Raw genomic sequence first — 27840 nt, 5'->3', positions numbered from 1 at the left:
GATGACATTGTGCCTGGCACCAAGCAGCCCCTCCTGCCCCAGCCAGCCTGCCTCTGGGGACCCCATCCAGCTGGGCCTGGGCGGCACTTCCTGTTGCCTCTTGACTTCTGAGGTGCTGTGGGTCGCACTGTTCTGGCCCCACTTTCAGCGAAGGAGGCTGAGGCCGAGGCCGGGAGCTCATGCCCTGGGCAGGGTTAAGCACAGCCACCCACTGGGACCACTGTTCCGAGGAGAGGTCTGGTGGAGGCCAGGGCGTGGGAAGAGGGCAGGCACGCGGCTGTGTCTCCCCTCCAAGGGGCACTGGAGCTCCTGCCCTGGGACAAGCACACTTCTCCCCAGCCCTGAGTCTGGGGCCACTCCTCATTCTCCAGTCTCTCCCCAGACTTGGACAAAAATGAGTAGAGACTTTTGCTTTAAAAATGTCTTCAATAATAAGACATCCTATTTTTGGGGGGTTAGGGATAGAGATAAATATGAAAACCTCTTTTTGATAAAACACCTAGTAAGGACATGTTTCCAGGTTTAAAGTTCATGAACATATAAAACAGAAGTTGGGTCCTGCCACCTTGAGTGCAGGATTCTGAGGTCCTACATCTGGTTCTGAGGTTCTGGGTTTGACTTTGGGGTACAGACAGCTCAAGTAGGAGGTCTCCTTATGTCACAAAACTACACGATGCGGAGGTTCTGTTCCCCACCAAAGGCTTGTCTGGGGCCCATCGGCTGCCTGGGGAGGAGGCCCCAGCGAGGCTCTGGGGGGACCCCTACTCTCACCACGCAAGAGCCCCCAGCCAGGAGCACCGGGCCAGCCATCTGCGGGCCGATGAGGGGGCTTCTGGCCCGCCCTGCACCTGGAGTTCCTGCTTGGCCACGGGTGGGCAGAGCCAGGAGACACAGCGCTCCCCATTGGGTCTAGGACCGTCTCCGCGGGTGGGGACTCCAGCCAGCCAGGCGTGCGCCCCGACAGCCCTGCCGACACCAACACCTGAAGGGAACCCAGAGTCGGCCATAGGAGGCGGCGGAGTCCGTGCTGCTGGGGGCGGCCTAGGCCTCGGAGGAGGACCGTGAGGGTCCCTGCAGCAGCAGGGCACGGTAGGTGGGAGAGCTGAGGAAGCGTGGGTAGGAGTCCCGGTGCATGAGCGTGTAGATCTGCAGCTGCGCGTCGTCAAACGTGTGTGCGGACGGCTCCTGCATCTTCTTGTTGATGCCCTCCCGCACACGGGAGTCCAGGCTCACCTGCAGGACAAGGCACTGAGGTCAGGGGGCTCGGGAGCTGCCTTCCCCACCTGGTGCCTGGAGCAGGCGGCCCCCTGCCCGTTCTGGTGTCTGGCGCACCTCCTTGGGGGACAGGATGGACACGTAGTCCTCGTAGATGAGCCTCGCCTTCTCGTCTACCACATGCTGGTTGGCCTCGGCCTTCAGCTCCTCGCAGGCCAGCCAGAAGAGCATGTTCTCCTCGCTGTACTCTGTCCGCAGGAACGCCCGGAACACGCTGCGTCCCGCTGGGCTGTGCATCAGCTTGTCAAAAGACTGCGCCCAGCTCTGCACCTCCTCAGGACTTGGCGTGGCACTGCAGGCATTGGGGCCAGGCTATGTCAGGCCCGGGTCTCCTGGACTGGGGCCCCCCAACACGCACACACCAGCCAGCTGGACTCACCATACTTCACAGCTGGGGAGGGGCTGCAGCTTGCTCTCCCGGGAGGCCTGCCATGCTCGCCGCCGCCCTTGGTTCCTAGTGGCAGAGAGGAAGCAGCACTGCCGTGGGCACACACGCCTCCACGGCCACACAGGCCCTCAGCACATGGGCAGGCACCTGACACACATGGGCACCCACTGCAGGAGGGCAGCCTCTGGAGCTGGCTCCTCCCACACTCTCCTGGGAAAGGGTGTCCATGCTCCCTGTCAGTCGCTCCCAAATTCCCCACGGAATCTGCAGTCCAGGTTATTGTCCCTGCCACAGTGCCCAGACCACAGACTCTGCCCTCTTCCATTCCAGCAGTGTGACCCAGTGCCCGTGAGTGTCTGGCCTTCCAGGAGGGACCCTTCAGCTCCTGGTGCTCCTCCCCATCCCTGGCCCACTGGGCAACCTCCTCCGCCCGCCCGTGCCCACCCCACATGAGGTTGAGAGGCAGGTATGCCACCTCCCCTTCTGCCTCTGCTCCCCTGGGGGAGATGGGGTGAGGCAAGATGAGGGGCCACAAGGAGCTGGGAGATCCTTGAACACCTGGGAGGCCAGGAGGGTCATGTGCCTGGGAACAGGGCCACCCTGCTCCTGGGCCTGATCTTGGCCTGTCCCTGTCCCACCGATGGGGCCACACGCTGCAGGTCTGGCACGTCAGCAGTGTGTCTCGTCGGCTGACACAGGTGAGAGCCCCAAACCCATGTGTCCACACTCCTTCGGGTCCTGGAGACTGATTCCCGGTTCTGTCAAGGGAAGCAGCTTCTTTGCCTTGGCTCCTAGCACCCTGTCAGTGCTGGACCCAAATCCACACCCAGCTGACCTCTCTCCAGCGCACTTGGACGGCTGGCAGACATCGTGCACCCAAACGTCCTGACAGAACTAGGCCCCTGGGCTCCTCCCACCCCCTTTCCTGACTGCCCCCTGGCCACCCCCAGCTTGCCCGTGGGTCCGCTGAGCCCACCGTGGGTCCAGAAGTGCTGCCCTCTCATCAGCCAGGGCCTGAAGGCTGCATAGGGCCAGGCTTCTGCAAGGCGTGAAAACATCCACCAGCTCCCCTATACTCCTAGGAAATCTGTTACCATCTGGGAGCCCCACTCCAACCCTCACAGGGATGCCCAGAGACCCCCCGGCCACCGCCCCATGCTCTTCTTCCGCCACGCATGCTGTCCGGGAAGCTCTCAGCCATCACCCCAGGGCCAGCAGTTCCCTTATTCTGGTCTCTGCTCAAACGTCCCTCCACCCCACACAGTCTATGGGGTCTGTGCCTGTCTCTCTCTTTCTTTCTTTCTTTCTTTCTTTCTTTCTTTCTTTCTTTCTTTCTTTCTTTCTTTCTTTCTTTCTTTCTTTCTTCTTTCTTTCTTTCTTTCTTTCTTTCTTTCTTTCTTTCTTTCCTTTCTTTCCTTTCTTTCTTTCCTTCTTTCCTTTCTTTCTTTCCTTTCTTTCTTTCTTTCTTTCTTTCCTTCTTTCTTTTCTTTTCTTTTTTTTTGAGACGGAGTTTTGCTCTTGTTGCCCAGGCTGGAGTGCAAAGGCATGATCTCGGCTCACCGCAACTCCTGCCTCGGCCTCCTGAGTAGCTGGGATTATAGGCATGCGCCACCACGCCTGGCTAATTTTGTATTTTTAGTAGAGACAGGGTTTCTCCATGTTGGTCAGGCTGATCTCGAACTCCCAACCTCAGGTGATCCACCTGCCTCGCCCTCCCAAAGTGCTGGGACTACAGGTGTGAGCCACTGCACCCGGCCTGTGCCTGTCTTACTCCAGTGCAGGCCCCTAGGGCCCAGCCTGGGCTGGCTCACAGCAGCATGGATAAGCACATGCCGCGTGAACGGGCACATGCATGTACACAGCACACGGACACACCCTTGGCAAGACAGGTACAAGAGCCATACATAAGCCCCCTGGGGCCAAGGCACCGGCCACTCATCACCAGGGCCCAACAGACCCTGGACAGGACAGTGTTGTGAGGTGGCAGGGGCATCCTGCCTGTGGGGATGCCTCAGAAGCCACCACTGGGTCCCCTCCTGGGTCTGCTTGGCCCCACGCCCTCGACCCCTCGCCAGCTGGGCACCCCAGGCCCTACTCACCAGGAGCAGCTACAGCAGCAGCACCAGCACAGGCAGCAGGGGTTGCGGCTGGGGGCCGCTGGAGAGGCTGCATCATGACTGGACATTGAAGGGGGCCGGTCCGCCTCCTCTGGCCCTGTGATCTGGGGAAAAATGGGGCTACCTCAGCCTTCAGGTCAGAACCCACCAGACCCGCCACCTCTCCCCCACCTTCCCATGGGTGGGCCTGTTCCCAGGCATATGACCCTCCTGGCCTCCCGGGTGTTCAGGGATCTCCCAGCTCCTTGTGGCCCCTCAGCTTGCCCCACCCCATCTCCCCCAGGGGAGCAGAGACAGAAGGGGAGGTGGCATACCTGCTTCTCAGCCTCATGCGGGGTGGGCATGGGTGGGCGGAGGAGGTTGCCCAGGCTCCGTGGTACCAGCTCTCAGACCCTCACCACAGCCTGGGGGTCTGGGGAGAGGGGCCAAGGTTCTGACTGAGAACCTGAAACCCCAGTCCCTGCCTGCTCCTTAGGAGGGGTCCTGAGAGGGTGTCTACCTAGCGGGGCCTGCTCCTGCCTCTGGACCCGGCTCTGCCTAGGGCTTCTACCCCAACCCCAAGCTTACGGCAGGGCTGGGAGGGGGTCCAGGATCATCAAGGAGGGAGCTGCAGCAGCTTCTGGTCCCTCCTCCCAGGCTGGGCCCCAGATGAGGCCCCCACAGGAGGTTCCGAGACACCCCCATCCGCTCACTCCCTGGGAAGCCGGAAGCCTGGGTTCCTCTTTCTTGGTTTCCGGCTCCCAGCCCCTCCCAAAGGGGCCCCGAGAGTCTGGGGCTACCAACTGGTGCGTGCGGGTGGTGGCCAGACTTGCTTCTAGGGTGTCTGGGGTGGGGAGTGGGCAGAGTGGCTTCCCATCAAGAGTCCAGGTCTGTCTGTGGGTCCCAGAGGTCTCAGCCAGGGGCAGCAGACTAGACCTGCAGCAGTGAGGATTTAAGTGGGACTCAGGCTGGACTTCCTGAGGGTGTGGGAAGGGGGGCAGGGCCCCCGCGAGGAGGGACATGCCCCCCAAACATGGTTCTTTGGTCCTGCTACCTCCCACCCAAGACTTCCCTCCCTCCTTGCCCACTGCCTCTAGGCTGTGAAACCGCTGTGGAACCAAGGCCCTTCCACAGGGTGCGCCAGCCAGGGAAGTGGGGGTGGCAGTGGGTAGGGGCACCCTGCTCCCCAGTCGAAGCCTCGGAGTCCCTGAGTGGGGGTGTGGTGTGGTGCATGTCCCTCCTAGTGTTTGGTTGCACCGTCTGCAGGGGAGGTGCACCAGGAGCACCAAAGCTGTGAGTAGCCCTCGTGCCACCTAAGATACCACTTTGAATCCCAAGTCTCCTTGGGCGATGGCACAGGGGGGCCAATCAGTGCCCCGGAGGCAGTTGTGAACACCTGCGCCCACTTCTGCCCAGGGCAGGGAGGGGCCTCCGTGCACATCCGCCACCCTCCTCATCTGCCACCCTCCTCCCTGGCCAGGAAGCTCACAACTTCGTTCTACTTTATTTTCTCAATCTTCATCCCCCTGCCACGCCTCCCCTAGCTCCTGGCCTTTGAATGCTTGTTTCTGGCTGGTTGGCCTCTCTTGGCCTCCTGGGACGGTGTGTGAATGGCCCTTAGAGGAGACAGTGCTGGAGTCCTGCACTCTTAGGGCCCCCAGTACCCCCGAGGCCTGGGCATGCAGAGGCCACTGCCCTGGCCCAAGTCTGGGGCAGGTGCAGCATCCCCCGGGACCTTGGCCCCTCACCACCGGCCCAGCTTCCTCTGAGACTGGGGGTCCCACGGGCTCCTAGCAAGTAGATGAGACAGAAAGTAGCCCTGCAGCTGGGCTTTCTTTCAGGGGTCAAGTTTCTAGGGAAAGGAAGGGGCGTGGCAACCTGAGGTTTGGTAGCTCTACCCAGACGGGGCTGTCTGTGGCTTCCCCATGCAGCACTTCTTCCTCCTCTCTGTCCCCACCCAGGGTCCTCCCCCACACTCTAGCACCCCTGAGACTGTCCCCCTGGGCTACCATCTCCACCCCAGCTCTGAGCTGTAGGAGGGGATGTGTTTAGGGGTGCAGGGCCGGGGTGCTAGGGGCTGCATTTGCTGCAGAGCAGGGAGCCAGCCCCTTCTTTCCCAGTTGCAGGCCCTGGACCTGGTCACCTGTCCCTGGACCTGGCTTCCTGTACCCTTCTCAGGTCAACTGGGGCAACCCATGTCCCCAGGCAACCCCCCCCATCTCTCCTGGGGGATACAGAGTCTCAACTAGGGTCCTCCTGCTTGTCATCCTGGCATTGGGGACCCCGTTCCCCAGCCTCCCAGGCTTTGGCCCCCAGTCTGGGATGGGAGAGGCTGGACAGGCGGCACGTCTGGTCTCTGGGGATAGAGGCTCCCTTGGGAGTGGCTGCCGCTTTGCTCCACAGAAGGAAAAAGAACGTCCCAGAGCCTGCCCAGTCCAAAAAAAGAATAAGAAAATGTGACAATCCCAGAAAAAAATGTCATAACCTTTGGGAGGGGGGTTGAAAAGGGGCTCCATTCTCAGTTCTTAGCTCTTACCCAGGGCCTTTCCCATCTGCCACCCTCCACATCTGGCTGGTGGGCGAGCCCTGGCCTGGCCCCTCCAAGGGAGGCCAGTGCTCCCCACCTCTGAAATGGTGGTGGTGGCCCACCCACCACGCTCCTCTCTTTGATGTTAGGGTCCAGTCTGGAGGAGCCTGTGTCCTCCTCCAGGTGCCTCTTTCTCCAGCCTCTGACGCCCCCACCCCTACCTCAAGGCTCCCTACTCACCAGCGACCCAAAGGCGGGGTGGGGGCAGGAGGGGCCAGGTTGGTTCTGGGCCCCACCCTGGCTGCCGAAGGGGCGTGCACTGCAGCAGCAGGGACTCAAGTCAGACGGCAGGAGGGACTCCTGCGGCGCTCTGGAGGGAGGCTAGCTAGCGCCAGGAGCCCCCGATCGGCTGGGGCTGGGGGCGCAGCGCCTCCCCTACAGCTCGAAGGGCTGAGTGGCTGCCAGATCCAGCGGGGTGGGGGCGGGGGCGGACAGGGTGTCCCGCCCCGGCCCCTCCTCACCGGGCTGAGAGGGGGAGGGAGACGCGGAAACCTGGGTTCTTCCGGCCCCCACCTTTGAGCAATCACTTCCCCAGGCTTTGAGCTCCAGAAAAAGGGGAACCCGACTGCAGCGCCCCCTCCCCCACGCGCGGGGGGCGGGCTCCAGTTCCACTGCGGCCCAGGATCCACGTGGACCTGGCGGCGGGAGCCCTTGGGGTTCGAGTCCCGTGCGCCGGCTCCCGAAGCTCCCGCCCAGCACGGTCCCCGGGGCCGGGCCGGGAGGGGCAGGGCCGCCGTCCCCGGCGCCGCGCGCGCGCACTCACCAGCCGCGCTCCCGAGCCACTCGCGCCGCCGCCGGCCCGCGCGCTCCAAGGTCCGGCCCGACAGTCGGGGAGGGGGCGCGGGGGCGCAGTGCGCAGGCGCTTCGGCAGCACTTCCCCAAAGCCAGGGGCCGGGACTTCCTCGCGCCGGCAGGCGCCGGGCCCGCCCCGCCCGCCGCGCCCCGCCCCGCGCTCGGCCGGCTCCGCACCCTACCCGCCCCGCCCGCGCGTCGGCCCCCACAGTCGCCTGGGGGTGGCCCGGAGAGCTGAGGTGCTCACAGTGGAGCCCTGGCTCCCGGGCGGACGGAGCTGCACGGTAGTAGATGGGGGTGTGGCCGTGGCCCCGGACTCTGCTCAGCGGGGCCATTCCTGCCTTGCCATCCGTGTGGGACTTCCACTACAGTGGAGGCACGAGAGCTGGGCCCCATATGCTGCTTGCCCAGCTTGGGAAAGAGGAGGCTGCTGGAAAGGACCGATCGACGGGTACACCAGCCCGGCCCACCCCTCGCCTCTGTGAGCCTCGTCTGTAAGACTGGGTTAAGAGCCGCCTGTCGTGCTGTGGGGGGGGTTCCCAAGGAAGGGGGAGATTCCTGTGCTGCGGGGCTGGGGAGAACTGGGGGTGCGGGTTCTTGCATCCGGAGTTTCTCGCATCCGGAGTCATGCTGAATGTCTCCTGTGGGGCCTGGCAGAGTCCCTGCTGACCCATGTGTCCCAAGATGTCCTAAAGCTTGAGGCCACACTGTCCCCTTTGCCACGAACGCCCTGTCCCTTTGGCCGACTCTTCTCATCCTTTATGACTCGGTACAGACGTGGGTTAGGCTTCTCATCGCAGCATGCTTTGGCCCAGTGTCAGGGTGGCCCTGACCCTGCTCTGGAAGTGTCTGCAGAGCATCCGTGCCCCCCGCCCTCCCGGGGCCTGGCTGTGTGCAGCTCCTGTCCTCCCCAGCACAAGCACTCGACCCGGATAATTCCCAGTGTCGGGATCCTGTTCGTAAAATGCCTTCCAATTGCACAGGTCAGGTGCACACCTTACACCTTCACAGAACTCTGAGGGGTGCAAAGGGAGCTGGAGATTCTACTTGTGTTCCTCATTCAATGAACCAAATATCAGTATCTGGGTGCCCCTGTGGGCCAGGCAGTGGGACCAGAAGCCAGCAACATAGATCAGCCTGGATCTGATGCTGGGGGTGCAGAGTGAGTTGTGGGGAGCAGGCAGGGAAGGCCTGGGTGAGAGGGGGGAGGGCTGAGGAGGGGAGGGTGTTGCGCTGCTGAGGGGGGCAAGGGCCTGAAGGGGAGGTCAGAGGTCAGAGGGCCCTGGAGGACAGGCTGCCTCTCGAAGCTGTACCCGGAGGCCTGGCTGCAGAACGCTGTGACTGCCATGTTGTCAGGCCAGGCAAGGAAAGGCAGGGGCCAGGAAGCCCACAGGGACGAGAGGCAGAGGCTGCTGCTTATTCAGCCCACATAACACTCCTGAGAGGTGGGCACAGGTGAGGTCAGGGAAGCTCAACGAAGATGGGCCAGCACCTGGCCCAGGCCACACACCACCAGGCTGACCCCGCTGAGCCGGCCTCTTGTCTCTGCTGTGGGAAAATGCAGCTGTGGGCAGCTGGCAGGGGGTGAAGGTCAGTGCCCTCCCTGCCCCCTCGGGTCACTCTACAACCCTGCAATCATTCCCCCGTCTCCTCTGGCCCCTTGGGCCTGCTCTCCACTCCCCTGGCTTCTGCCTCTCGGCACACAGCATCCCTGAAGTCCATGGGTGGAGCCAGGTGAGCTGGACAGTTGATGGTGGAGCTGGGATTTGAACCCAGGACCCTCTGCCCCCTCACAGCCCTCAATATATTGGGCTTTGGACCACATGCCTTCCTTCCCATAGAGCTTTCTACAGGCAGGCGTCCCTCCAGGCCCCATTCCCCAGCCTCCTTTGCACATCGAGCCCCCCCCCCCCCCCCCCCCCCCCCCCCGCTGCCGCCGCCGCCGCGCCTTTTCATGGGGATCAAAGGGCCCGAGCGCCGGCCTGCCCTGGTGCAGTCACTGAGGTCACTGTCTTGCTGGCCTTCTCTGCTGTGCCTGTCTCTGCCCCTCTTCCCTCTTGCCTGTCTGATGCAGAGTGACCCATCCCCTTCGGAGCACTTGCGGCTGTGGGGCACTGCACCAAGACCCTCATTTTAAAGATGAAGAAATGGAGTCTCAGAGAAATGATGAAATAATACGTGATTCTCCCAATAGATGAACTCATTTTAGGCACTCAGTCAATCCCCAAGACACAGAATCCTGGGGTCCAGGCTGCAGGGAGTTTGGCCAGAGGACACCAGGGCTGGCAGTCATCACATGTCACAAGCACATCAGGGTGTGAGTGGCTGCCACTCCTGGACAGACTGCCTCCCTTCCCTGTCTGTCTGCCCCTGCTCAAGCCCCTTCTCCCTGGCCTCCTTCCTCCCTACCCTTCCCTTCCTGAAACCCCTCCTGCCATCTCTCTGTCCCCTCCTTGTCAGCTGACTTCTGAGCTCTGTATAGTCTGGGCTTGGGTCAAGGCCAAGGGCAGCAATAGCCTGGTGCACGGGGAGAAGGGCTGGCTGAGGGGCGAGTGCGCAGGGCTCCACCCCCTGGCCGGGGTTGGGGAGAAACACTGGCTGCCATTGAACAGGATCCCTTCTGGACCCCAGGTCTGACCTCTGCCCCTCCTTCCAGATCTGCTTTCAGGCTCCAGGCAGTCAGCTGGAGCCCCCTAGCAGGAGAAGCGGTTTGTCTGAGTTCCTGTAGTTCCTGCTTCTGTGCAGCCTGCTGGGCAGGAGGCTGGGAGGTAGGAAAAGGAAGCGGGGCCTAGGGAAGCCCCAGCTTCTGCAAAGAGCTCATGTCGGGGAGAAAAGGAAGGTCTGCCCAGAAACCTCGGGGCTTTTCAGAGTCCAGGGATTTTGTAGGTCGTGGGCCTGTTTGTCAGAATGGGACGCGGTGGTTCCCTTTCCTACTCCATGCGTGAGTGTGTGTGGGGTGTGTGTGTGGGGGGAGGTGTGGGGGTGTGGCGTGGGCATTAAAGGGGTCACAGGAGGCTATTCAGGGTGGAAAGGAAGGCCAGAGGGTGGGTTTTTTGTCTGGGGGCAGCAGGGGTTCCCCTTTCCCAGTCTCTTGGTCCTCTGGGCACAGCTGCTGCCTCTTCAAAGGCCAGCTTAGGTCACTTCCGCTGCCCACAGCACGGCCCTCTCCCTGGCCCCCTGGTGGGATGACCTGCACTCGGGACCGCTGCAGCCTGAGGCTACCCTTACTTCTGGGGGTGTGACTTTTGCTGAGACAGGCTCTTTCTCCGTCCTCCCCAAGACTGGGGACCTCCCATAGATCCACAGAACGCCAGGTTGCCAGTGGGGGGCAGGTCGGGATTAGGGGTAGGCGTGTCCCTGACCTGTTACTTTCACACTCACCCACTTGCGTCTCCCCACTTTTTTGGGAGAGGCCCCACTCTCTGTACCCTGATGTCTGTGAGGTGCATGGGAGAGGCAGCGTCCATACTCCCCGCTTCCCTCGGGGGTCCTGGGGAGTGGCAGCAGAAAGACCAGCGAGGCTTCGGAGAATTATCACTTTATGTGGGAGGCTGGGGCGCATCGCACACTCTGAGTCGCCGTCACCGCGGGAAGATGGTGCCATCCACGTTCTCCCCCAGGATGGTCTCCAAGCGCCTCCGCTGCGGGGGAGAGAGGCTGGGGCCCGGCGTGTGCGGAGGCGGGCGGGGCACCTCCCCTTTCCCCGCCCCTACCAGGGCTTGTCGGCACCTCTTGGCGGTCCAGGGGGTCCGGGATCCGCGTGGGCTTCAGCTGCGGCGGCAGGAACAGCTCCAGCCGGATGGCGGCGCACGCGGACTTCTGCCGCTGGATGAGCAGCGCGATCTCCTCGGCCTGCCGGGCCCGGGTAGCTGAGCGCGCGCCGCGCCCCGCCCCGCCCCGCCCCGCCCCGGCCGGCTCCGCTCCACGCTCCCCGTGCGCCCCCTCCGCCCTCCGACCCCCTCGCCTCACCCGCATGCGGGTGTAGCGCAGACGCAGGGCGCGGACTCGCCCGCGGGCCTCCGCTGCCTTGAGGACGCCGAGAAGCCGGTTCTGGCGCTCGGCGGGCAGCTCGAGCGACTGCGTCCACGGGCGCGGGTCGGGCATGCGGTACCCCGGCTCCACCGACCCGCACGGGAAGGTGGAGGCCGCCGCCCCCACGTCCTCCAGCAGGTCGCCGAAGAGCAGATGGCGGTGACGCTGCGCAGGGGGCATGGCCGCCAGTCCCTGCGGCGTCAGGGCCCAGCCCGGCTTGGGGGGCTCTGTCGCGGGCGCCCCCTTGGCGCACTCCTCACCCCGCGCAGCACCTGGCGCGCTCTTCCCGCTTCGCTCCCGCGGGCCCTTGCGCCCGCCCTCCTTCGCTGGCGGCGGCATCCACCCGCCCTGCGGAGGGAGGAGGGCGTCCCGTCGGTGCCGGGGCTGGCACCGGGCCCTGCCCGCCCCTCGGCAGGGCCCCACCGTGCGCCCCAGCTCCCGCCCGCTGGGCTCTCCGCAGTCGGTTTTGAGTTCCGCACCCCCAGCCTCTGAGCTCTGCCCAGGCGCTCTCCCTCTCCGGAGCGCACGTCCCCGGCAGCTCTGCCATCGGCTGATCCTGCTCAGTCCTGCAGTCAACTAGAACTTTCTGATCCACTCAGTTGTAGGAAATATCTTTCCTACCCTATGGACTGTTCTGTTTGAATTGAGAAAATGCTGAGACCCCCCTGAGTTGATCTAAGGCCCTGCCAGGGTGGGCGCCACATGGAGAGCTCTAGGTGACGCCTGGGGGACCTTCGTTGTGCCCCTATGTCTGCGGTCCCCGACAGTCAGGGTCTCCCACTAGACAGCTGGCTCTTCCCCTTCGGGGCCTAGATGGTTGTGGGGAGCAGAGCCTAAGGGGCAGGTGACAGAGGAGGGAGGTTCCAAAAGCCCATCTAGCTCCTTCCTTCCCGGCCCCAGCCTATAGCTGCCACCTTGTCCATCCAGGGCTGGGCTCGCTGTGCCAGAGGCAGAGCCAGGCCAGCCCCAGCGGCGGCTAACGCCCCCGCCCCTCCTTAGCTCCTGCAACTGAGGCCCAGCCCCCACCTCTTGGTCCCCACACCCCCTCCTTGCTGCCTTCTCTGGTCAGTAGAACCTCCGCTGTTGCCCAGACTCTTCGGGCTTGTTGACGCGGTTGCCCAGCAACCGGGAGTCCTGCCCCTCCCTCGACCAGGTGGGGCGGGTTGTGGTGGCGGGGGGGTGGGAGGTGGGGGGGCAGGGTCCCCTCCGGAGGGCCCTGGGTTAGAGCCTGGGCGTGGACTCGCCCCTCATAGGGGCCATCGGGGCATACAGGCATAGAGCCGGCGGCTTCTCCAGCTTGGGTGAGCGTCCTTTCCAGGCGGCCGCAGACGTGCCATCCTAGGGGTTGTGGGCCCAGGTTCCTGGCTTGAGGGGTCTTTGGGGTTAGTTTTGTGGGTGGGGCCCTCGGCTATGAGGAGACCTTTGTGGTTCAGGCCCATTCCCTTCTGATGGCCAGGGGGCCCTGGTCCCAGCCGCTGGTGTTCACAGAAAGGGATAATGGGGCAGAACTCAGGACCCCTCACCTCTTCTAGGGCAAGTTTGGGGTCTCAGGGGTCCTGGTGTCCCCAGGACTAGAGCTGGGTTTTGCTGAACCCTGTGTCTTGGGATCTTGGGTCCTAGGTCCTAGATTTTGGAAATCTATTTGTGCATTCCTTTATTTTGTAACTAATTCTCAATTAACTACTTAATCATTTTATAATTTCTTCAGGCACTCATAAGTGTGTTCTAGAATTTCCTAATTCATGTGCTTATTCCACAGTTTAGGCAAAAATTAGTGCACAAAGTCCAATCTGTTACGTATCTGTTACTTCCACGAGATGTCTGTGCTGTCTGTGTATTCACAGACCTGCCACTGGGACACCTTGCTGGGAGTCTGGAACCTGTGAGTCTGGGAGTAGGGCTGTCCTAGCTGAGGATCAGGGTCTTAGCTGAGGTTCTGGCCTTTTGGCAGGAGGCTGTTGGTGTTCCCATTGTTTCTGGGAGACTGCCCTGGCCTCTCAGTAAGAGGGTAAACTTTGACATTCAGCCCTGTGTCCCAGAGCTGGCACCCCATCCCATGGCTAGGCCCATCCTTCCAGCCCTCAAGCTTTTGCGGCTCCCCAGGAAGGCCCTTCCTGGTGCTGTTCCCTCCCCTCCTGCAGGGGCCTTTCGGGTCCTGCCTGCACTGCAGCACCAGCTCAGCTTGAGGAAGGTCCCTGGTCTCCGGAAGCAGCAGTGACTGTTAGGGATGCTCACCCAGCAGCTGCTTTCTCCGGGCAGCCTTTGCGCTCCCGTAGGGGTGAGTCCTTTGAGACAGGGACCTGGACCATCGTCTCAGCTTCCCTGGGCCCAGGCCAGGGGGACACATGGGTGGGGTGCTTCCTGGCTCTTGGCGTTTGTGGGGGAGTCACACAGGGAGTAGGGGAATATTCTTTTGTTCTGCAAGAAGAGGCTTGTAACCTGTTTTTATAGGACTGGAAAACCTTGACACCCCCTAGTTCATAATTCCCAGCAGGTACTCCCAGGGCCTACCTGGCTCACATTCCTCACCCCTACTGTTTCTCCACACATTTGCAGTTCTGCAAGGAGGGAGGCGTTCTCTGTGTGTTTGGGGTCCAGCAACTGTGAGGGACCCAGCAGGCCGACAGCTCCCATCTGTTTCTGTCCCCAGGATTCACATGTTTTTCAAGGGCTAACGGAAATGCTGAGATCTAAAAGCATGTTTATTGCTGCCAAGGCCTGACAATGAAACTTCAAGTCAAATTAGTAAGCTTTATTTATTTATTTATTTATTTATTTATTTTTTTTTTGAGACGGAGTCTCGCTCTGTCGCCCAGGCTGGAGTGCAGTGGCGCGATCTCGGCTCACTGCAAGCTCCGCCTCCCAGGTTCACGCCATTCTCCTGCCTCAGCCTCTCCAAGTAGCTGGGACTACAGGCGCCCGCCACCACACCCGGCTAATTTTTTGTATTTTTAGTAGAGGCGGGGTTTCACCGTGGTCTCGATCTCCTGACCTCGTGATCCGCCCGCCTTGGCCTCCCAAAGTGCTGGGATTACAAGCGTGAGCCACCGCGCCCAGCCAAGCTTTATTAATGACTACAAAATTTAACATTATATTGAGAAGCTACAACTCAATTTTTTTTGTCATTGTATATAAATTTTGTAAAGTTAAAATCATAAGGACAAAGTAATTTATTTTGACGAAACTCAGAATTGGTAAAATTCTTTCACTTTTTTAATAGCACAAATGTATGGCCTGGTGACTGGCTTCCCCGGGGGATGGCTGCTCTGTGAGGGGCTGCCAGACCCTCTGCCTTGATTCCTGTTCTTGGCCAGCCCAGAGTGGTGAACCTGTGGAAGGAGGAGGGTAGACTGTGCCTGCCCTGGGGGTGGGAGTGGAAAGGACGAAGGACAGTACTCCAGCTGCCGTCTGGCGTTTGCTGATTCTGAGTCACTGAATGAGAGTGAGGTGTGTGTATTTGCCTGGTGAGTGGGTGTGAATCTCACCCGGGAACCCAGGCCTGCCCAAATACCCAGGAGCTCCAACAGCAGCCTGTGTCAGGCTTTAACGGTAATCTGTGGACACAAGCTCTGTGCTGTCATCCGCATGTCATCGTATCATGTCTTGGGCTATCCCTAGTATCCTCGCATATTGTTTTGCCTGCCCAGGACATGTGTGTTCGAGGTTGTCTTGCTCTCTCATATAACATGTGTCTCTTGCTATCTCTTGCATGACATATATGTTCTATATAGGACCCTGATTCTACCTTCCCCCTTCTGGAGGGACCACCCCACCCTTGGCAGGTTGGGGGAGGGCAGGACTCTATTAGGGGTCTAGAGAAACCTGGGCCATTTCATCTGCACCACCAGTTCTCCTGCGTGGGAGCCTTTCTGGGTCCAGGGCTGAGCCCCTGCCAACCCCAGGGAGCACCGTCAGTGTCACACCTGGCCACTCCCCTAGCCAGGTGACCAGGCCTGTCCTTCTGTCTAAGACTGTGCCTGTGAGGGGCCAGGTGCCTGCCTCCTGTGAGGCCCTGCTGGGTCCATGACCACACTCTCAGAGGGTATCTGCTGAGACCAGAGCTCACAGGCCTAGCCTGGCAGCCATATTACTGAATCATGGCCAAGTTAGGAAGGTTCCCAGGGCTGGGGGTCCTGGGGTAGGCTTCTTGGAGGAGGTAGGACTGGAGCTGGCTGGGGTGGGGCAGGATCCATGCAAGGGGCCAGGATCTGCACAGGGGCCAGGATCTGTGCATTGAGGCCAGGATCTCTGCATGGGAGCAAGAGTCTCTGCAAGGAGGACTTTTAGGGGGTGACAGGATCTGTGCAGCGTGCAGGATCTTTGCAGTGGGGCCAGGATCTGTGCAGTGGGTAGGATCTACATTGGGAGTCAGTGTCTGTTCAAGGGAGTTGGGAGACAGGACCTGTCCAGGGAGGGCAGGATCTGTACAGATGGACCAAGATCTATGCATGGGGATAGCATCTATGTGGGGTGGGGACACGGTCTGTGCCAGGTTTCAGGGGCACTAGATCTTTGCAGGTGTGGTCAGGATCTGTGCAAGGGGTAGGATCTGTGCAGGGAGGCCAGGATCTGTGCAGGGAGGCCAGGATCTGTGCAGAGTGGCCAGGATCTGTGCAGGGAGGCCAGGATCTGTGCAGGGAGGCCGGGATCTGTGCAGAGTGGCCGGGATCTGTGCAGAGTGGCCGGGGTCTTTGCAGAGTGGCCGGGGTCTTTGCAGAGTGGCCGGGATCTGTGCAGAGTGGCCGGGATCTGTGCAGGGAGGCCACGATCTGTGCAGGGAGGCCAGGATCTGTGCAGGGAGGCCAGGGTCTTTGCAGAGTGGCCAGGATCTGTGCAGGGAGGCCAGGATCTGTGCAGGGAGGCCAGAATCTGTGCAGGGAGGCCAGGATCTGTGCAGAGTGGCCAGGATCTGTGCAGGGAGGCCAGGGTATTTGCAGAGTGGCCATGCTCTGTGCAGAGTGGCCAGGGTCTGTGCAAGGGGTAGGATCTGTGCAGGGAGGCCAGGATCTGTGCAGAGTGGCCAGGGTCTTTGCAGAGTGGCCAGGATCTGTGCAGAGTGGCCAGGATCTTTGCAAGGGGGCAGGATCTTTGCAGGGGGGACAGGTTGTGTGCAGGCAGGTGGACAGGGTCAGTGCAGGGGCAAGGTCTGTACCAGGGGTCTAGGGGTCTATGTGGGTGGGGGCAGGTTCTGTGCAGGGGGCCTAGGCTATTCAGCATGCCAGGGTCTGTGCAGGGGGTTTGCAGCAGGCACAAGGGAGGGAAGAGCTGTCCTGGGTTCTATGGTTATGAACATGTCAGGGCAGGATGACACAGAACACACAGGAAGTTCAAGGGAACACATTATAAGATTATGAACACCTGGACTGGGGAGGCCACGGCCTTCTGCTGGACCCTGAACGGCTCCCACAAAGGGAGTTGAGGTCTCTATTGACTCCTGAAAGGCCAGGCAAGGCAGAGCTGGGAGCTGCCTTGGTGGGGGTGCAGGTGGCTGGTTGCTATTGCTGGGTGAGAAGGCTTGGGGTCAAAAGAGGTGGGGGTCAGGGAGCTAGGTCTGACCTCATCCCCCCTCCTTTCTTCCTGTCCTCCTATCCCCAACGTGTTTTCCTCCCCCTTCTCCCCTCCTTCCTTACCCATCCTCTCTCTTGATCTCTCCATACTTCCTCTCCACTCCTTCCCTTTCCTCCTCCTCGCCATCCCAACCCCTCATCCTCCCCGTCTCTGCCTGTAGGGAGGAAGTTGTGGGGTGACCCAGGTGGAAGGCAGACAGGCTAAGGGAGAGGTGTCTGCAGTAGCAGGGATGAGGTGCCTGTGTCCAGCACTCTGCCCTGGCCTCTGACACTGGTTCCTGGGCCAGGGACATCAGGTGGGGCTCCTTTGCCCTTCTTCCCTTACAAGGTCTCTGCTCTGCGCACCCTCAGTGCCTGCAGTGCCCAGGCTGGGTCCCAGGCTGGGAGGCAGGCTCAGGAAGCTCGGGTAGGAGGGTCTAGGGTCTCCTGCTCAGACCTTGGTGAGCCCAGCTGGGGCGGAGGGCTGCAGGAGTCCGAGCCTGCCTGGATTCCTGTCCCCTCTCGGCTCCTGAGGTCAGGGGGCTCACCCTCGAGCTTTGCCTGGAGAGCGTGTTTGTGCATGTGTGTGTCCTCTGGCTGTCGGAGGGCCTTGGTCTGTGTCTGCCTGTTCCCACAGGTGTCCATGCACACTCTAGGTCTACCCATGTGCCTGTGTGCACCTTGGCGTCATCTTGCATGTGTGTGGCCCGTGTGTTTGTGCATCCCTGTGAGTGTCTGCATTTCTGAGTGTGTACCCATGTCTCTGTGTGTTCACCCGTATGCCTGTCTGGGCATCTGTGTGTGTGTTTCCAGGAATGTGTGTCCCCATGTGTCCCTTGAGTGTCTCTGTTGACGTGCCCCGTGCCTTCACACGTGTCCCTGAGTCTTGGTTGCCGTGAAGATGCAGGGAGAAATCCTGGGGGACAGCGAGGGATGCTGGGTCCTGGGGCATCTGCCTGTTCCATCCTCTCCTGATTTGCCAGGTATCCTAGCAACGCTGCTGCCAGTTGCCTAGCAACCAGGTCCCCACTCTTGGAGAAGGTGCTCTGAGCAGGGTCTGAGCTGTGTGGGGAGAGGTCTGGTTCTCCTGCAAAGCTCGTGCAGGCAGTACGACCCCATGACCGGGAGGGAGCTGGTGATTCAGCTCAGGGGTCACCCACACGGCCTTGACCTGTGACCTTTCATCTCAGTGGGTCAGGCATGGGACCCCCGTGCTGAGAAGGAGGCAACTCTAAAGGAGCCATTCAGCTGTGTGGGTGCCAGGGACCTGTCTGAGGGAGTGATGCTCAGGCATTGATCTTGGACCCAGCTGTGGCAGAGGTGCCCTGGGCGTGTCTCCAAGTGACGAACAGACCTGGGTTTCAACCCTGTCTGCCACTGTGACAGGTGGCCTCACACCTCTGCGGCTTCATGCTCTCAGCAGTCACCGGGTATGGTGGGGTGACTGAGCTCCAGGAGCACACAGTAGGTGCTGGGCCAGTGCCGTGTCCTGGACCCAAGCATCTTGCCTGCTTGTTTACAACGAAGCTTTGATCTGTCGAGAGCTGGCCAGGTGGGGGCATTTCGGTGTGCTGGGAGCCCAGCTGGGGGGTCCAGGCCAGTCTGTCCAAGGCTGTGTCTCTGTGTGAGTCGTGGTCCCCGTGTCTGTGTGTCTGAGTCTGTGAGCATGTCTCTGTGTGTGTCTCCCTGAGGCTCCGTCCCCAGGTGTGAGTCTGTGTGTCCTTGTGTGTGTCTCTCTGTCCTGTGTCTCCAATCCTGTGTCTGTGAACCCGTGGGCATCTCTGTCCGTGTGTCCTGGCCTGTGCGTGTGTCTCCGTCTAGGGTCTGTGGGTCTGAGCCTCCTTTTTTTGTCTCTGTATGTGTGTCCTGGTCTGTGTGTCTGTCCCCGTCCAGTGTGGGGCCGGCGCAGCCCTGGGTGCGGTGACCCACCTTCCCGCAGCCCCCCCCTCCTCCAGCCTGCGTAGCCCCTCCCTTTCTGGAGCTGCAGCCTCCTCCCCCTCCCCCCCAGCTTCGGGCTGCCGGCTCACTTGGCTGCTGCGTCTGGTCTGGCGTCTGCTGAGAAGATCCTGTACTGAGGCGAGTGGCGGCGGGGCCGCTTCTCCCCTGCTCTGCACCTGTGCTCGACTGCTGGCCGGCTGAGGGTGGGGGTCTCCACGGTGGTCCCAGCTCCCAAGGAGGTTGCAGAGGTAAGGGCCTGAGCCGCTGGAGGTGGGGTGGGGGTCCTGCTGACAGACTGCAGCAAAGCAGGGCGGGTGGAGGGGGCAGGAGGAAGCTGTGCTCCCAGGAGGAAGGCTGGGTCCCAAGCGTTTCTGGGTGTGTCAGTCTCTTTGGTGCCTGCGTGTGCGTGAGGGCAGGTTTGGGCATTTCTGTGTGTCTGTGTGTGTGACTTGTGTCCCTGCATCCCTGTGCTGTGAACACACGAGTGGCTGTGTGTTCATGAGTCCCTGTGGGTGGACACGTGTCCTGGGGCGTAGCTGCCTCCAGACAGCCTGTGTGTGAGTCTCTAAACCAAATGGGACCATGTCCTTGCGGGTGCATATGTGTCTTTGTGTTCTGTGAGTCCCTGTCTGTGCACACATGTCCTCGTGTCTCCATGTGTCCCTGCATGTGCATGTGTGCCTGTGTGTTCTGGTGTGTGTGCCCGTGTGCTTCAGTGTCTGTGGCTGCCCAGTGTGGGGGTCCATGTGCCTGCTGGGCTGCACGTGCTAGGTTGTGAGGCCTCTGCTGGGCGTGTGTCTGGCACTGCAGCCACTTGTCTCTGTGCTCTGTCCCAGGTACTGCACTGAGTGGATTTGCAGGGCAGTGGCATGGAGCCCCTCTTCCCTGCCCCGCTCTGGGAGGTGATCTACGGCAGCCACCTGCAGGGCAACCTGTCCGTCCTGAGCCCCAACCACAGTCTGCTGCCTCCGCATCTGCTGCTCAATGCCAGCCACGGCGCCTTCCTGCCCCTCGGGCTCAAGGTCACCATCGTGGGTCTGTACCTGGCCGTGTGTGTCGGAGGGCTCCTGGGGAACTGCCTTGTCATGTACGTCATCCTCAGGTAGGCTGGGCCGCAAGTTCCTGTCTGGTGAGTGCCACACAGCTGCAGAGGGGGAAACTGAGGCGGGGCCTGTTCTGGACGGGCCTGAGCAGCTGTTGATTTCCTGCTTCCGCCATTCAATGTTTTTGACCCTGTCCAGGAGGCAGGGTCAATCCTGAGGCCCTGGGTGCTCCCCTCCCCAGGGAGGGGAGGGGAGGGGAGGGGGTTGGCCCTGGCCCACCCCGCTCTGTCCCAGGCAGAGATGTCACCACCCTGACCCCTGGTTTGAGCTGTCTGCTTGAATGACCTCATGAGATCCCACAGTGGCCCTGGGAGAGGCTTTTTTCAGCCCATTCCCTAGATGGGCGAAGGGAGGCGCAGGGGCTGGAGCTGGGACGGTTCTGAAACCCCTCTCAGGCTCCAGGGCTCTTGCTCATGGCAGGTGTCTGTGGCTGGGCCCATGATCTGTTGGTGCTCAGAGATGGGAAAACTTGTGGGGGCCATTGAGAGAGCAGCTGATAGTTGCGGTTGAGGGGGCCGTGTGGGGGCAGTGTGTGGGGCAGTGTGTGGGGCAGTGTGTGGGGCAGTGTGTGGGTCAGTGTGGGGGCCGTGTGTGGGTCAGTGTGGGGGGCAGTGTGGGGGGCCGTGTGGGGGCAGTGTGGGGGCAGTGTGGGGGGCAGTGTGGGGGGCAGTGTGGGGGCCGTGTGGGGGGCCGTGTGGGGGCAGTGTGGGGGCAGTGTGTGGGTCAGTGTGGGGGGCAGTGTGGGGGGCAGTGTGGGGGCCGTGTGGGGGCAGTGTGGGGGCCGTGTGGGGGCCGTGTGGGGGGCCGTGTGGGGGCAGTGTGGGGGCAGTGTGTGGGTCAGTGTGGGGGGCAGTGTGGGGGGCAGTGTGGGGGCCGTGTGGGGGCAGTGTGGGGGGCAGTGTGGGGGGCAGTGTGGGGGCCGTGTGGGGTCAGTGTGTGGGGCAGTGTGGGGGGCAGTGTGGGGGCCGTGTGGGGGCCATGTGGGGGCAGTGTGTGGGGCAGTGTGGGGAGCAGTGTGTGGGGCAGTGTGGGGGGCAGTGTGGGGGCCGTGTGGGGGCAGTGTGGGGGCAGTGTGGGGCAGTGTGGGGGCCGTGTGGGGGCAGTGTGGGGGCCGTGTGGGGGCAGTGTGGGGGCAGTGTGTGGGGCAGTGGGGGGCAGTGTGGGGGGCAGTGTGTGGGTCAGTGTTGGGGGCAGTGTGGGAAAGAAGTGCGGGGGATAATGGGGAGCAGCCAGGGAGATAACGGGGGGATAGCATGGGAGGATAGTGTTAGAGACAGTGGGGGCAGCCAGAGGAATAGTGGGGGGATAGTGTGGGGGACAGTAGGGGGATAGTCGGGGGAGCCAAGGGGATAGCAGGGGAATAGCGTGGGGGAGATGGTGTGGGGGGGATAGTGTGGGGGGCATAGTGGGGGGACCCAGGGATATAGCAGGTGGATAGCATGGGGGAGATTGTCTGGGGGGATAGTGGGAGGATAGCGTGGGGGAGACAGTGTGGGGGGAGATGGTGTGGGGTGGATAGTTGGGGGGAGCCAGGGGATAGCGGGGGAATAGCACTGGGGACAGCATGGGGGGCAGCGTGGGCGTGGGCAAGGAACCCTTCACGTGGATTGTGGATTGGGCAGGTAGAAGACGGAGATGACTTAAGCAGAAAGGCAGGGTTTTCTAGGCAGAGGAAATGATGGGCCCCAAATCTATCCCGAGGAGACAGAACTGAAGGGGCAGCAGGTGCGATCTTGAAGGCCCAGTTGGGGGAACTCTGTTCTTCAGGCAGTTGGGGGTTATGGGTGGTGCTTTAGCAGGAAAATGACTGACAGCTGGAATGAGGTTTCTTATTGGTCCAGGATATTTGCCTGGACCCAGAAAAAGGTGATTCTGAAGAAAGTGCCCAGAGCTCTAAAGCAAGTGTTCCCTCCTTATAACCTGAAAGGGCTCCAACCAGAGGTGTTATGTAGGTAGAGGCAGGACAGGCTAGTGGGGGTGTTCAAGCTTCCACCATCCTTGCCCTGTCCTCTTAGTGTCCCTGAGAAAAGCTGTTCCCCTCTGGCCTTGTTTTTCCCATCTGGAAAGTGAGCAAGGTGGACCATGTAGCCACGTGTGTATGTGTGTGTGTGTATGCGTGTGTGTGCAGGTGGTGCATGGTCAGACGAGAGAGTGGGAAGAACAGCTGTCCCTCCCCAGTGCGACTCCTAAGGGAAGCTCCTGGGGAGGTTGCTCCGTGATGCGCATATGTGCATGTCCCTTCGTGGCTGGCGGGCGTGTCACGGCTGAGGAGTGCGGCAGCCTGGGGAAGTCCCTGGGCTTGAGCACCTTTCCTGATATTATTGCTTCTCTACTGTGTTTCTCCTCTGCATTGAGGCATTTAATCTCTCAGAGGCACTTCCTGGATTAGAGCAGACAGGGAAGGTCATCTGCTGGCCAGAGTCCCCAGAGAGAGCGATGCTCAGGGGCTGCTGCGGCCACACTGGCCCAAGAGGCAGCATGCAGCATGTTTTGAGCCAGTGGGCTGGGGTGACCATCCTGGGAGTCAGAACACTCCGTTCTGAGCCCTGCTCTGCTTTTTACCAGCTCTAAGGCCTTAAAAAAACAACATAGATCCTCTGGGCCTCAGTTTCTTCCTCTATAGAGTGGGGATCAAAGTAGTATTTTTGCAAATCTTCAATGACATAAATTCCCCCTGAAGAGCTTGTCACAGGTGTTTGCCATCATCATTGTCATTGTTGTTGTCTCTTCGTAATTGTGGCTTCTTTGTGCTTATTCATAATCCCTCTCTAAGAGGCAGAACTGAGCCCCACATTTCCTCATGGCAGCTACACTGACACAGAATAGTGTCATCTTGGGTGCTGCTGCCACTGCCAATATCGTCGCCACCATCATCATCACAACCATCACCATCACCACCATTATCACCATCACCACTATCACCACACACCACCATCATCACATTCATCACCATCACCATCCTCACTATCACCACCATCACTATCACCATCACAGTCATCACCGTCACCATAATTATCACCATCACCACTATCACCACCACCATCATCATCACATTCATCATCACAATCATTACCATCACCACCATCACCACTATCACCACCACCATCATCATCACATTCATCATCACAATCATTACCATCATCACCATCACCACTATCACCACCACCATCATCACATTCATCATCACAATCATTACCATCATCACCATCACCACTATCACCACCACCATCATCATCACATTCATCATCACAATCATTACCATCATCACCATCACCACTATCACCACCACCATCATCATCACATTCATCATCACAATCATTACCATCACCACCATCACCACTATCACCACCACCATCATCATCACATTCATCATCACAATCATTACCATCATCACCATCACCACTATCACCACCACCATCATCACATTCATCATCACAATCATTACCATCATCACCATCACCACTATCACCACCACCATCATCATCACATTCATCATCACAATCATTACCATCATCACCATCACCACTATCACCACCACCATCATCATCACATTCATCATCACAATCATTACCATCATCACCATCACCACTATCACCACCACCATCATCACATTCATCATCACAATCATTACCATCATCACCATCACCACTATCACCACCACCATCATCACATTCATCATCACAATCATTACCATCATCACCATCACCACTATCACCACCACCATCATCACATTCATCATCACAATCATTACCATCACCATCACCACTATCACCACCACCATCATCACATTCATCATCACAATCATTACCATCATCACCATCACCACTATCACCACCACCATCATCACATTCATCATCACAATCATTACCATCATCACCATCACCACTATCACCACCACCATCATCACATTCATCATCACAATCATTACCATCATCACCATCACCACTATCACCACCACCATCATCACATTCATCATCACAATCATTACCATCATCACCATCACCACTATCACCACCACCACCATCACATTCATCATCACTATTACCATCATCACCATCACCACTATCACCACCACCATCATCACATTCATCATCACTATTACCATCATCACCATCACCACTATCACCACCACCACCATCACATTCATCATCACAATCATTACCATCACCACCATCACCACTATCACCACACACCACCATCATCATATTCATCACCATCACCATCCTCACCATCATCACCATCACTATCACCATCACAGTCATCACCGTCACCATAATTATCACCATCACCACTATCACCACCACCACCATCACATTCATCATCACAATCATTACCATCATCACCATCACCACTATCACCACCACCACCATCACATTCATCATCACAATCATTACCATCATCACCATCACCACTATCACCACCACCATCATCACATTCATCATCACTATTACCATCATCACCATCACCACCATCACCATCCTCACTATCACCATCACCATAATTATCACCACCACCACCACCATCATTACATTTGTCACCATCACCACCATTATCACCATCACTACTGTCACCATCATCACATTCATCACCACCACCACCATCATGTCCAGTCATCACCATTACCACCATGATCACTACCATCACCACCACCATTACCACCATAACCTCCCCCAACTATTACAACCATTAACTTATTTAACAAAAATTTATTAATCGCCAACAATTTTCCCAGCCCTTTCCAGCACCTTTTCAGGTGCTTGGATACAATCATACCTTATTAGCATCCCTCCTGTCCCTGTCACCATTTTCTGTCTCCATTGCTAGACAGCAGTGTGGACTTGGAAGCCTTTTGACATGTTCTTATTGATTCTGGAGCCCTCAGAAACCTCTGGCAACTGTAGGGTCAGCATTTGACTCTGTGAGGGGTCATGGAGGGGACTCAAAAGCAAGGAGAGCAGGCTCTTTCCCTTAGGGCTCTAAACCTTTGCTCCTGTGCAGAATCCGGGGTGTGTTCTGGCACCCTACATGCCCTGACTCCTCTAAAGTAGACCCGTGTTTAAGGCTTGGAATCCTTTTGTGTGTGTCAGAGTCACTTGAGGAGCTGGTTAAGATGTTTGACCCCAGGCCCCATCCCCTGAGACTGACTCAGTGAGTCTCAGGTGGGTCCAGGACCTGTCACTTGCCAAGCCCCCATGGGAACTCTGATGTTAAGGGACTCAGGGCCAGTGTAGCTTGTGGTGGCCAAGCGGAGCCCCTTCCCTTTGCTGCCCGGTCCAGCCAGCATGGCCAAGTGAAGCCCTTCTTCTCCCTCTACTCCACAGGCACACCAAAATGAAGACAGCCACCAACATTTACATCTTTAACCTGGCCCTGGCCGACACTCTGGTCCTGCTGACACTGCCCTTCCAGGGCACAGACATCCTCCTGGGCTTCTGGCCGTTTGGGAATGCCCTGTGCAAGACAGTCATTGCCATTGACTACTACAACATGTTCACCAGCACCTTCACCCTGACTGCCATGAGTGTGGATCGCTATGTGGCCATCTGCCACCCCATCCGTGCCCTCGACGTCCGCACATCCAGCAAAGCCCAGGCTGTCAATGTGGCCATCTGGGCCCTGGCCTCTGCTGTGGGTGTTCCTGTTGCCATCATGGGCTCGGCACAGGTCGAGGATGAAGGTCAGTGGGGTGTCCCCTCCTACCCTCACCAGGCTCTGGGGCTCCTGAGTGGCTCCTCTGGGCCCACTTGCCCTCCACGTCTCCTGGGTCCACTCTGACCCCATTTCTCTCCCTGCAGAGATCGAGTGCCTGGTGGAGATCCCTACCCCTCAGGACTACTGGGGCCCTGTGTTTGCCATCTGCATCTTCCTCTTCTCCTTCATCATCCCTGTGCTCATCATCTCTGTCTGCTACAGCCTCATGATCCGGCGGCTCCGTGGAGTCCGCCTGCTCTCAGGCTCCCGAGAGAAGGACCGGAACTTGCGGCGCATCACTCGGCTGGTGCTGGTGGTGGTGGCTGTGTTCGTGGGCTGCTGGACGCCTGTCCAGGTCTTCGTGCTGGTCCAAGGGCTGGGAGTTCAGCCGGGCAGCGAGACTGCCGTGGCCATTCTGCGCTTCTGCACAGCCCTGGGCTACGTCAACAGCTGCCTCAACCCCATCCTCTATGCCTTCCTGGATGAGAACTTCAAGGCCTGCTTCCGCAAGTTCTGCTGTGCATCTGCCCTGCGCCGGGACGTGCAGGTGTCTGACCGTGTGCGCAGCATTGCCAAGGATGTGGCCCTGGCCTGCAAGACCTCTGAGACGGTACCACGGCCCGCATGACTAGGCGTGGACCTGCCCATGGTGCCTGTCAGCCCGCAGAGCCCATCTACGCCCAACACGGAGCTCACACAGGTCACTGCTCTCTAGGCTGACACCCTGAACCCTGAGCATCCAGAGCCTGGGATGGGCTTTTCCCTGTGGGCCAGGGATGCTCGGTCCCAGAGGAGGACCTAGTGACATCATGGGACAGGTGAAAGCATTGGGGCCACCTCCATGGCCCCAGACAGACTAAAGCTGCCCTCCTGGTGCAGGGCTGAGGGGACACAAGGACCCACCTGGAAGCAGCTGCCGTGCTGGTGGATGGCTGTGACTGGAGCCCGTGCCCCTGCCTCCCCGCGCTTCACCTGACTCTTGGCCTCTCTGCTGCTGCATTGGCAGAACCCTGGGTGGGCACGCACCCGGAGGAGGAGCAGCAGCTGTGTCATCCTGTGCACCCCGTGTGCTGTGTGCTGTTTGCATGGCAGGGCTCCAGCTGCCTTCAGCCCTGTGACGTCTCCTCAGGGCAGCTGGACAGGCTTGGCGCTGCCCGGGAAGTGCAGCAGGCACTTTTCTTTGGGGTGGGACTTGCCCTGAGCTTGGAGCTGCCACCTGGAGGACTTGCCTGTTCTGACTCCACCTGTGCAGCCAGGGCCACCCCGGGAACTGCAGACCGTGAGCTGGTCCTGGGCCAGCCGCACCTCTGAAGGTTTTCTGTGTGCTGCGCTGTGCAGGCCTCATCCCTGACTGCAGCTGGACTGTGGGCCCAACCCCCATTTCCCTTCAGGAGACCAACGAGAGGCCCTGGCCCATTCCCCCCAGCGGTGCAATGAACTATCATGCTGTGGACCGTCAGCTGAGCTCTGCTTCTCGGTGTGTGGCAGCTGTCTCGGGAGGAAGGAGCTGCGTGACCACATGGGCAGCTCTGTTGTTCACAAAGTGGAGGCCTCGTTTTCCTGGTCTTGACTGCTCTGTTTGGGAGGGAGAAGATTCTCTGGGGGTCCCCACACCCTCCCAGGGCTCCCCTCACAGCCTGTCCTTTGCTTGAAGCCAGAGGTCAGTGGCCGTGCTCTGTTGCGGGGGAAGCTGTGTGGAAGGAGAAGCTGGTGGCCACAGCGGAGTCCTGCTCTGGTGACGCCTGCTTCATTTACTGGCTCTGCGTAGGGCCTGAGCTTGCTGCCCAACGGGAGGATGGCTTCACAGCAGAGCCAGCATGAGGGGTGGGGCTTGGCAGGGCTTGCTTGAGCCAAATGGCAAAGGCTGTGGTGGCTGTGAGGACACTGCGGCGGTGGGGGGGCCTCTGTACCTCAGGGGATGCCCCGCTGTGGTCACCCAATCACTCTTCCTGGTCTACAGATGGAAGCTGCAGGCTGGTGACTTTGCAAACGCACTTCTTACGGATGAACTATTAAAAGACCTGTAACATTGAAAAAACTCATTTTTTCCACCAAGACCTTGGCCAGGTAACCTACCTTAGGCGCCTGCAAAGAACAGGAAGTGATGGCTGTGTCCCAACAGAGCCTGGGCTGCTCCTCCAGCTCTGGGGAGTCTAGGCCGTGGGGACTGTTCTGGGGAGGCCCATGCTGTCTCCATGACGTCTGTGTCAGGAGTCTCTGAGGTCGGGAGCTGCCTAGCTACAGTTTTCTTACCAAGGTTAAGTGTTTTGTGAATCTGTGCTGATGTAATGTGCATCTTCACGTATTTATGCATGTGGCAAGCGTTACTTCCTGTGCATGTAGCCAGCCCTGGGTCTGTCTCTGGGGTAATGAAAAAGGACCGTAATAAGCA

General features: G+C 59.6%; 3 protein-coding genes across 36 annotated transcripts; 1 reads left to right on the top strand and 2 right to left on the bottom strand.

Moving 5' to 3' along the window:
• Positions 1 to 406: 406 nt before the first annotated feature.
• RGS19 (regulator of G protein signaling 19) lies at positions 407 to 7276 on the bottom strand. 18 transcript variants are annotated; one of them, XM_063634133.1, is made up of 7 exons: positions 7110 to 7196; positions 4560 to 4695; positions 4095 to 4192; positions 3763 to 3884; positions 1655 to 1729; positions 1333 to 1567; positions 407 to 1233 (listed from the first exon to the last, which is right to left on the bottom strand). In XM_063634133.1, the coding sequence occupies exons 3-7, from the start codon at positions 4122 to 4124 to the stop codon at positions 1042 to 1044; spliced, it is 654 nt and encodes a 217-aa protein (XP_063490203.1). In that variant the 5' UTR covers positions 4125 to 4192; positions 4560 to 4695; positions 7110 to 7196; the 3' UTR covers positions 407 to 1041. The 18 variants fall into 18 exon arrangements, with proteins under 18 accessions (XP_063490203.1, XP_063490194.1, XP_063490201.1 ...); XM_063634124.1 differs by having other exon boundaries at positions 407 to 1248; positions 4564 to 4695; positions 7110 to 7189; XM_063634131.1 differs by having other exon boundaries at positions 4564 to 4695; positions 7110 to 7189.
• OPRL1 (opioid related nociceptin receptor 1) lies at positions 7227 to 27840 on the top strand. 14 transcript variants are annotated; one of them, XM_063634101.1, is made up of 6 exons: positions 7328 to 7619; positions 13821 to 13915; positions 18725 to 18902; positions 19491 to 19756; positions 25079 to 25434; positions 25553 to 27840. In XM_063634101.1, the coding sequence occupies exons 4-6, from the start codon at positions 19524 to 19526 to the stop codon at positions 26074 to 26076; spliced, it is 1113 nt and encodes a 370-aa protein (XP_063490171.1). In that variant the 5' UTR covers positions 7328 to 7619; positions 13821 to 13915; positions 18725 to 18902; positions 19491 to 19523; the 3' UTR covers positions 26077 to 27840. The 14 variants fall into 14 exon arrangements, with proteins under 14 accessions (XP_063490173.1, XP_063490172.1, XP_063490171.1 ...); XM_063634097.1 differs by lacking the exon at positions 7328 to 7619 and adding an exon at positions 12902 to 13448; XM_063634103.1 differs by lacking the exon at positions 13821 to 13915 and having other exon boundaries at positions 7227 to 7632.
• On the bottom strand, positions 10661 to 12189 carry LKAAEAR1 (LKAAEAR motif containing 1). Of its 4 annotated transcripts, none has more exons than XM_055266519.2 (4): positions 12085 to 12177; positions 11108 to 11518; positions 10852 to 10990; positions 10661 to 10779 (listed from the first exon to the last, which is right to left on the bottom strand). In XM_055266519.2, the coding sequence occupies exons 1-4, from the start codon at positions 12091 to 12093 to the stop codon at positions 10673 to 10675; spliced, it is 666 nt and encodes a 221-aa protein (XP_055122494.1). In that variant the 5' UTR covers positions 12094 to 12177; the 3' UTR covers positions 10661 to 10672. The 4 variants fall into 4 exon arrangements, with proteins under 4 accessions (XP_055122494.1, XP_055122495.1, XP_055122493.1 ...); XM_055266520.2 differs by having other exon boundaries at positions 10868 to 10990; XM_055266518.2 differs by having other exon boundaries at positions 10661 to 10990; positions 11650 to 12189.

The sequence above is a fragment of the Symphalangus syndactylus genome, chromosome 24 (assembly GCF_028878055.3).
Source record: "Symphalangus syndactylus isolate Jambi chromosome 24, NHGRI_mSymSyn1-v2.1_pri, whole genome shotgun sequence".
Taxonomy (NCBI): domain Eukaryota; kingdom Metazoa; phylum Chordata; class Mammalia; order Primates; family Hylobatidae; genus Symphalangus; species Symphalangus syndactylus.
The sequence above is the reverse complement of the archived record's forward strand: the minus strand, read 5'-3'. Positions and strand labels throughout refer to the sequence as shown.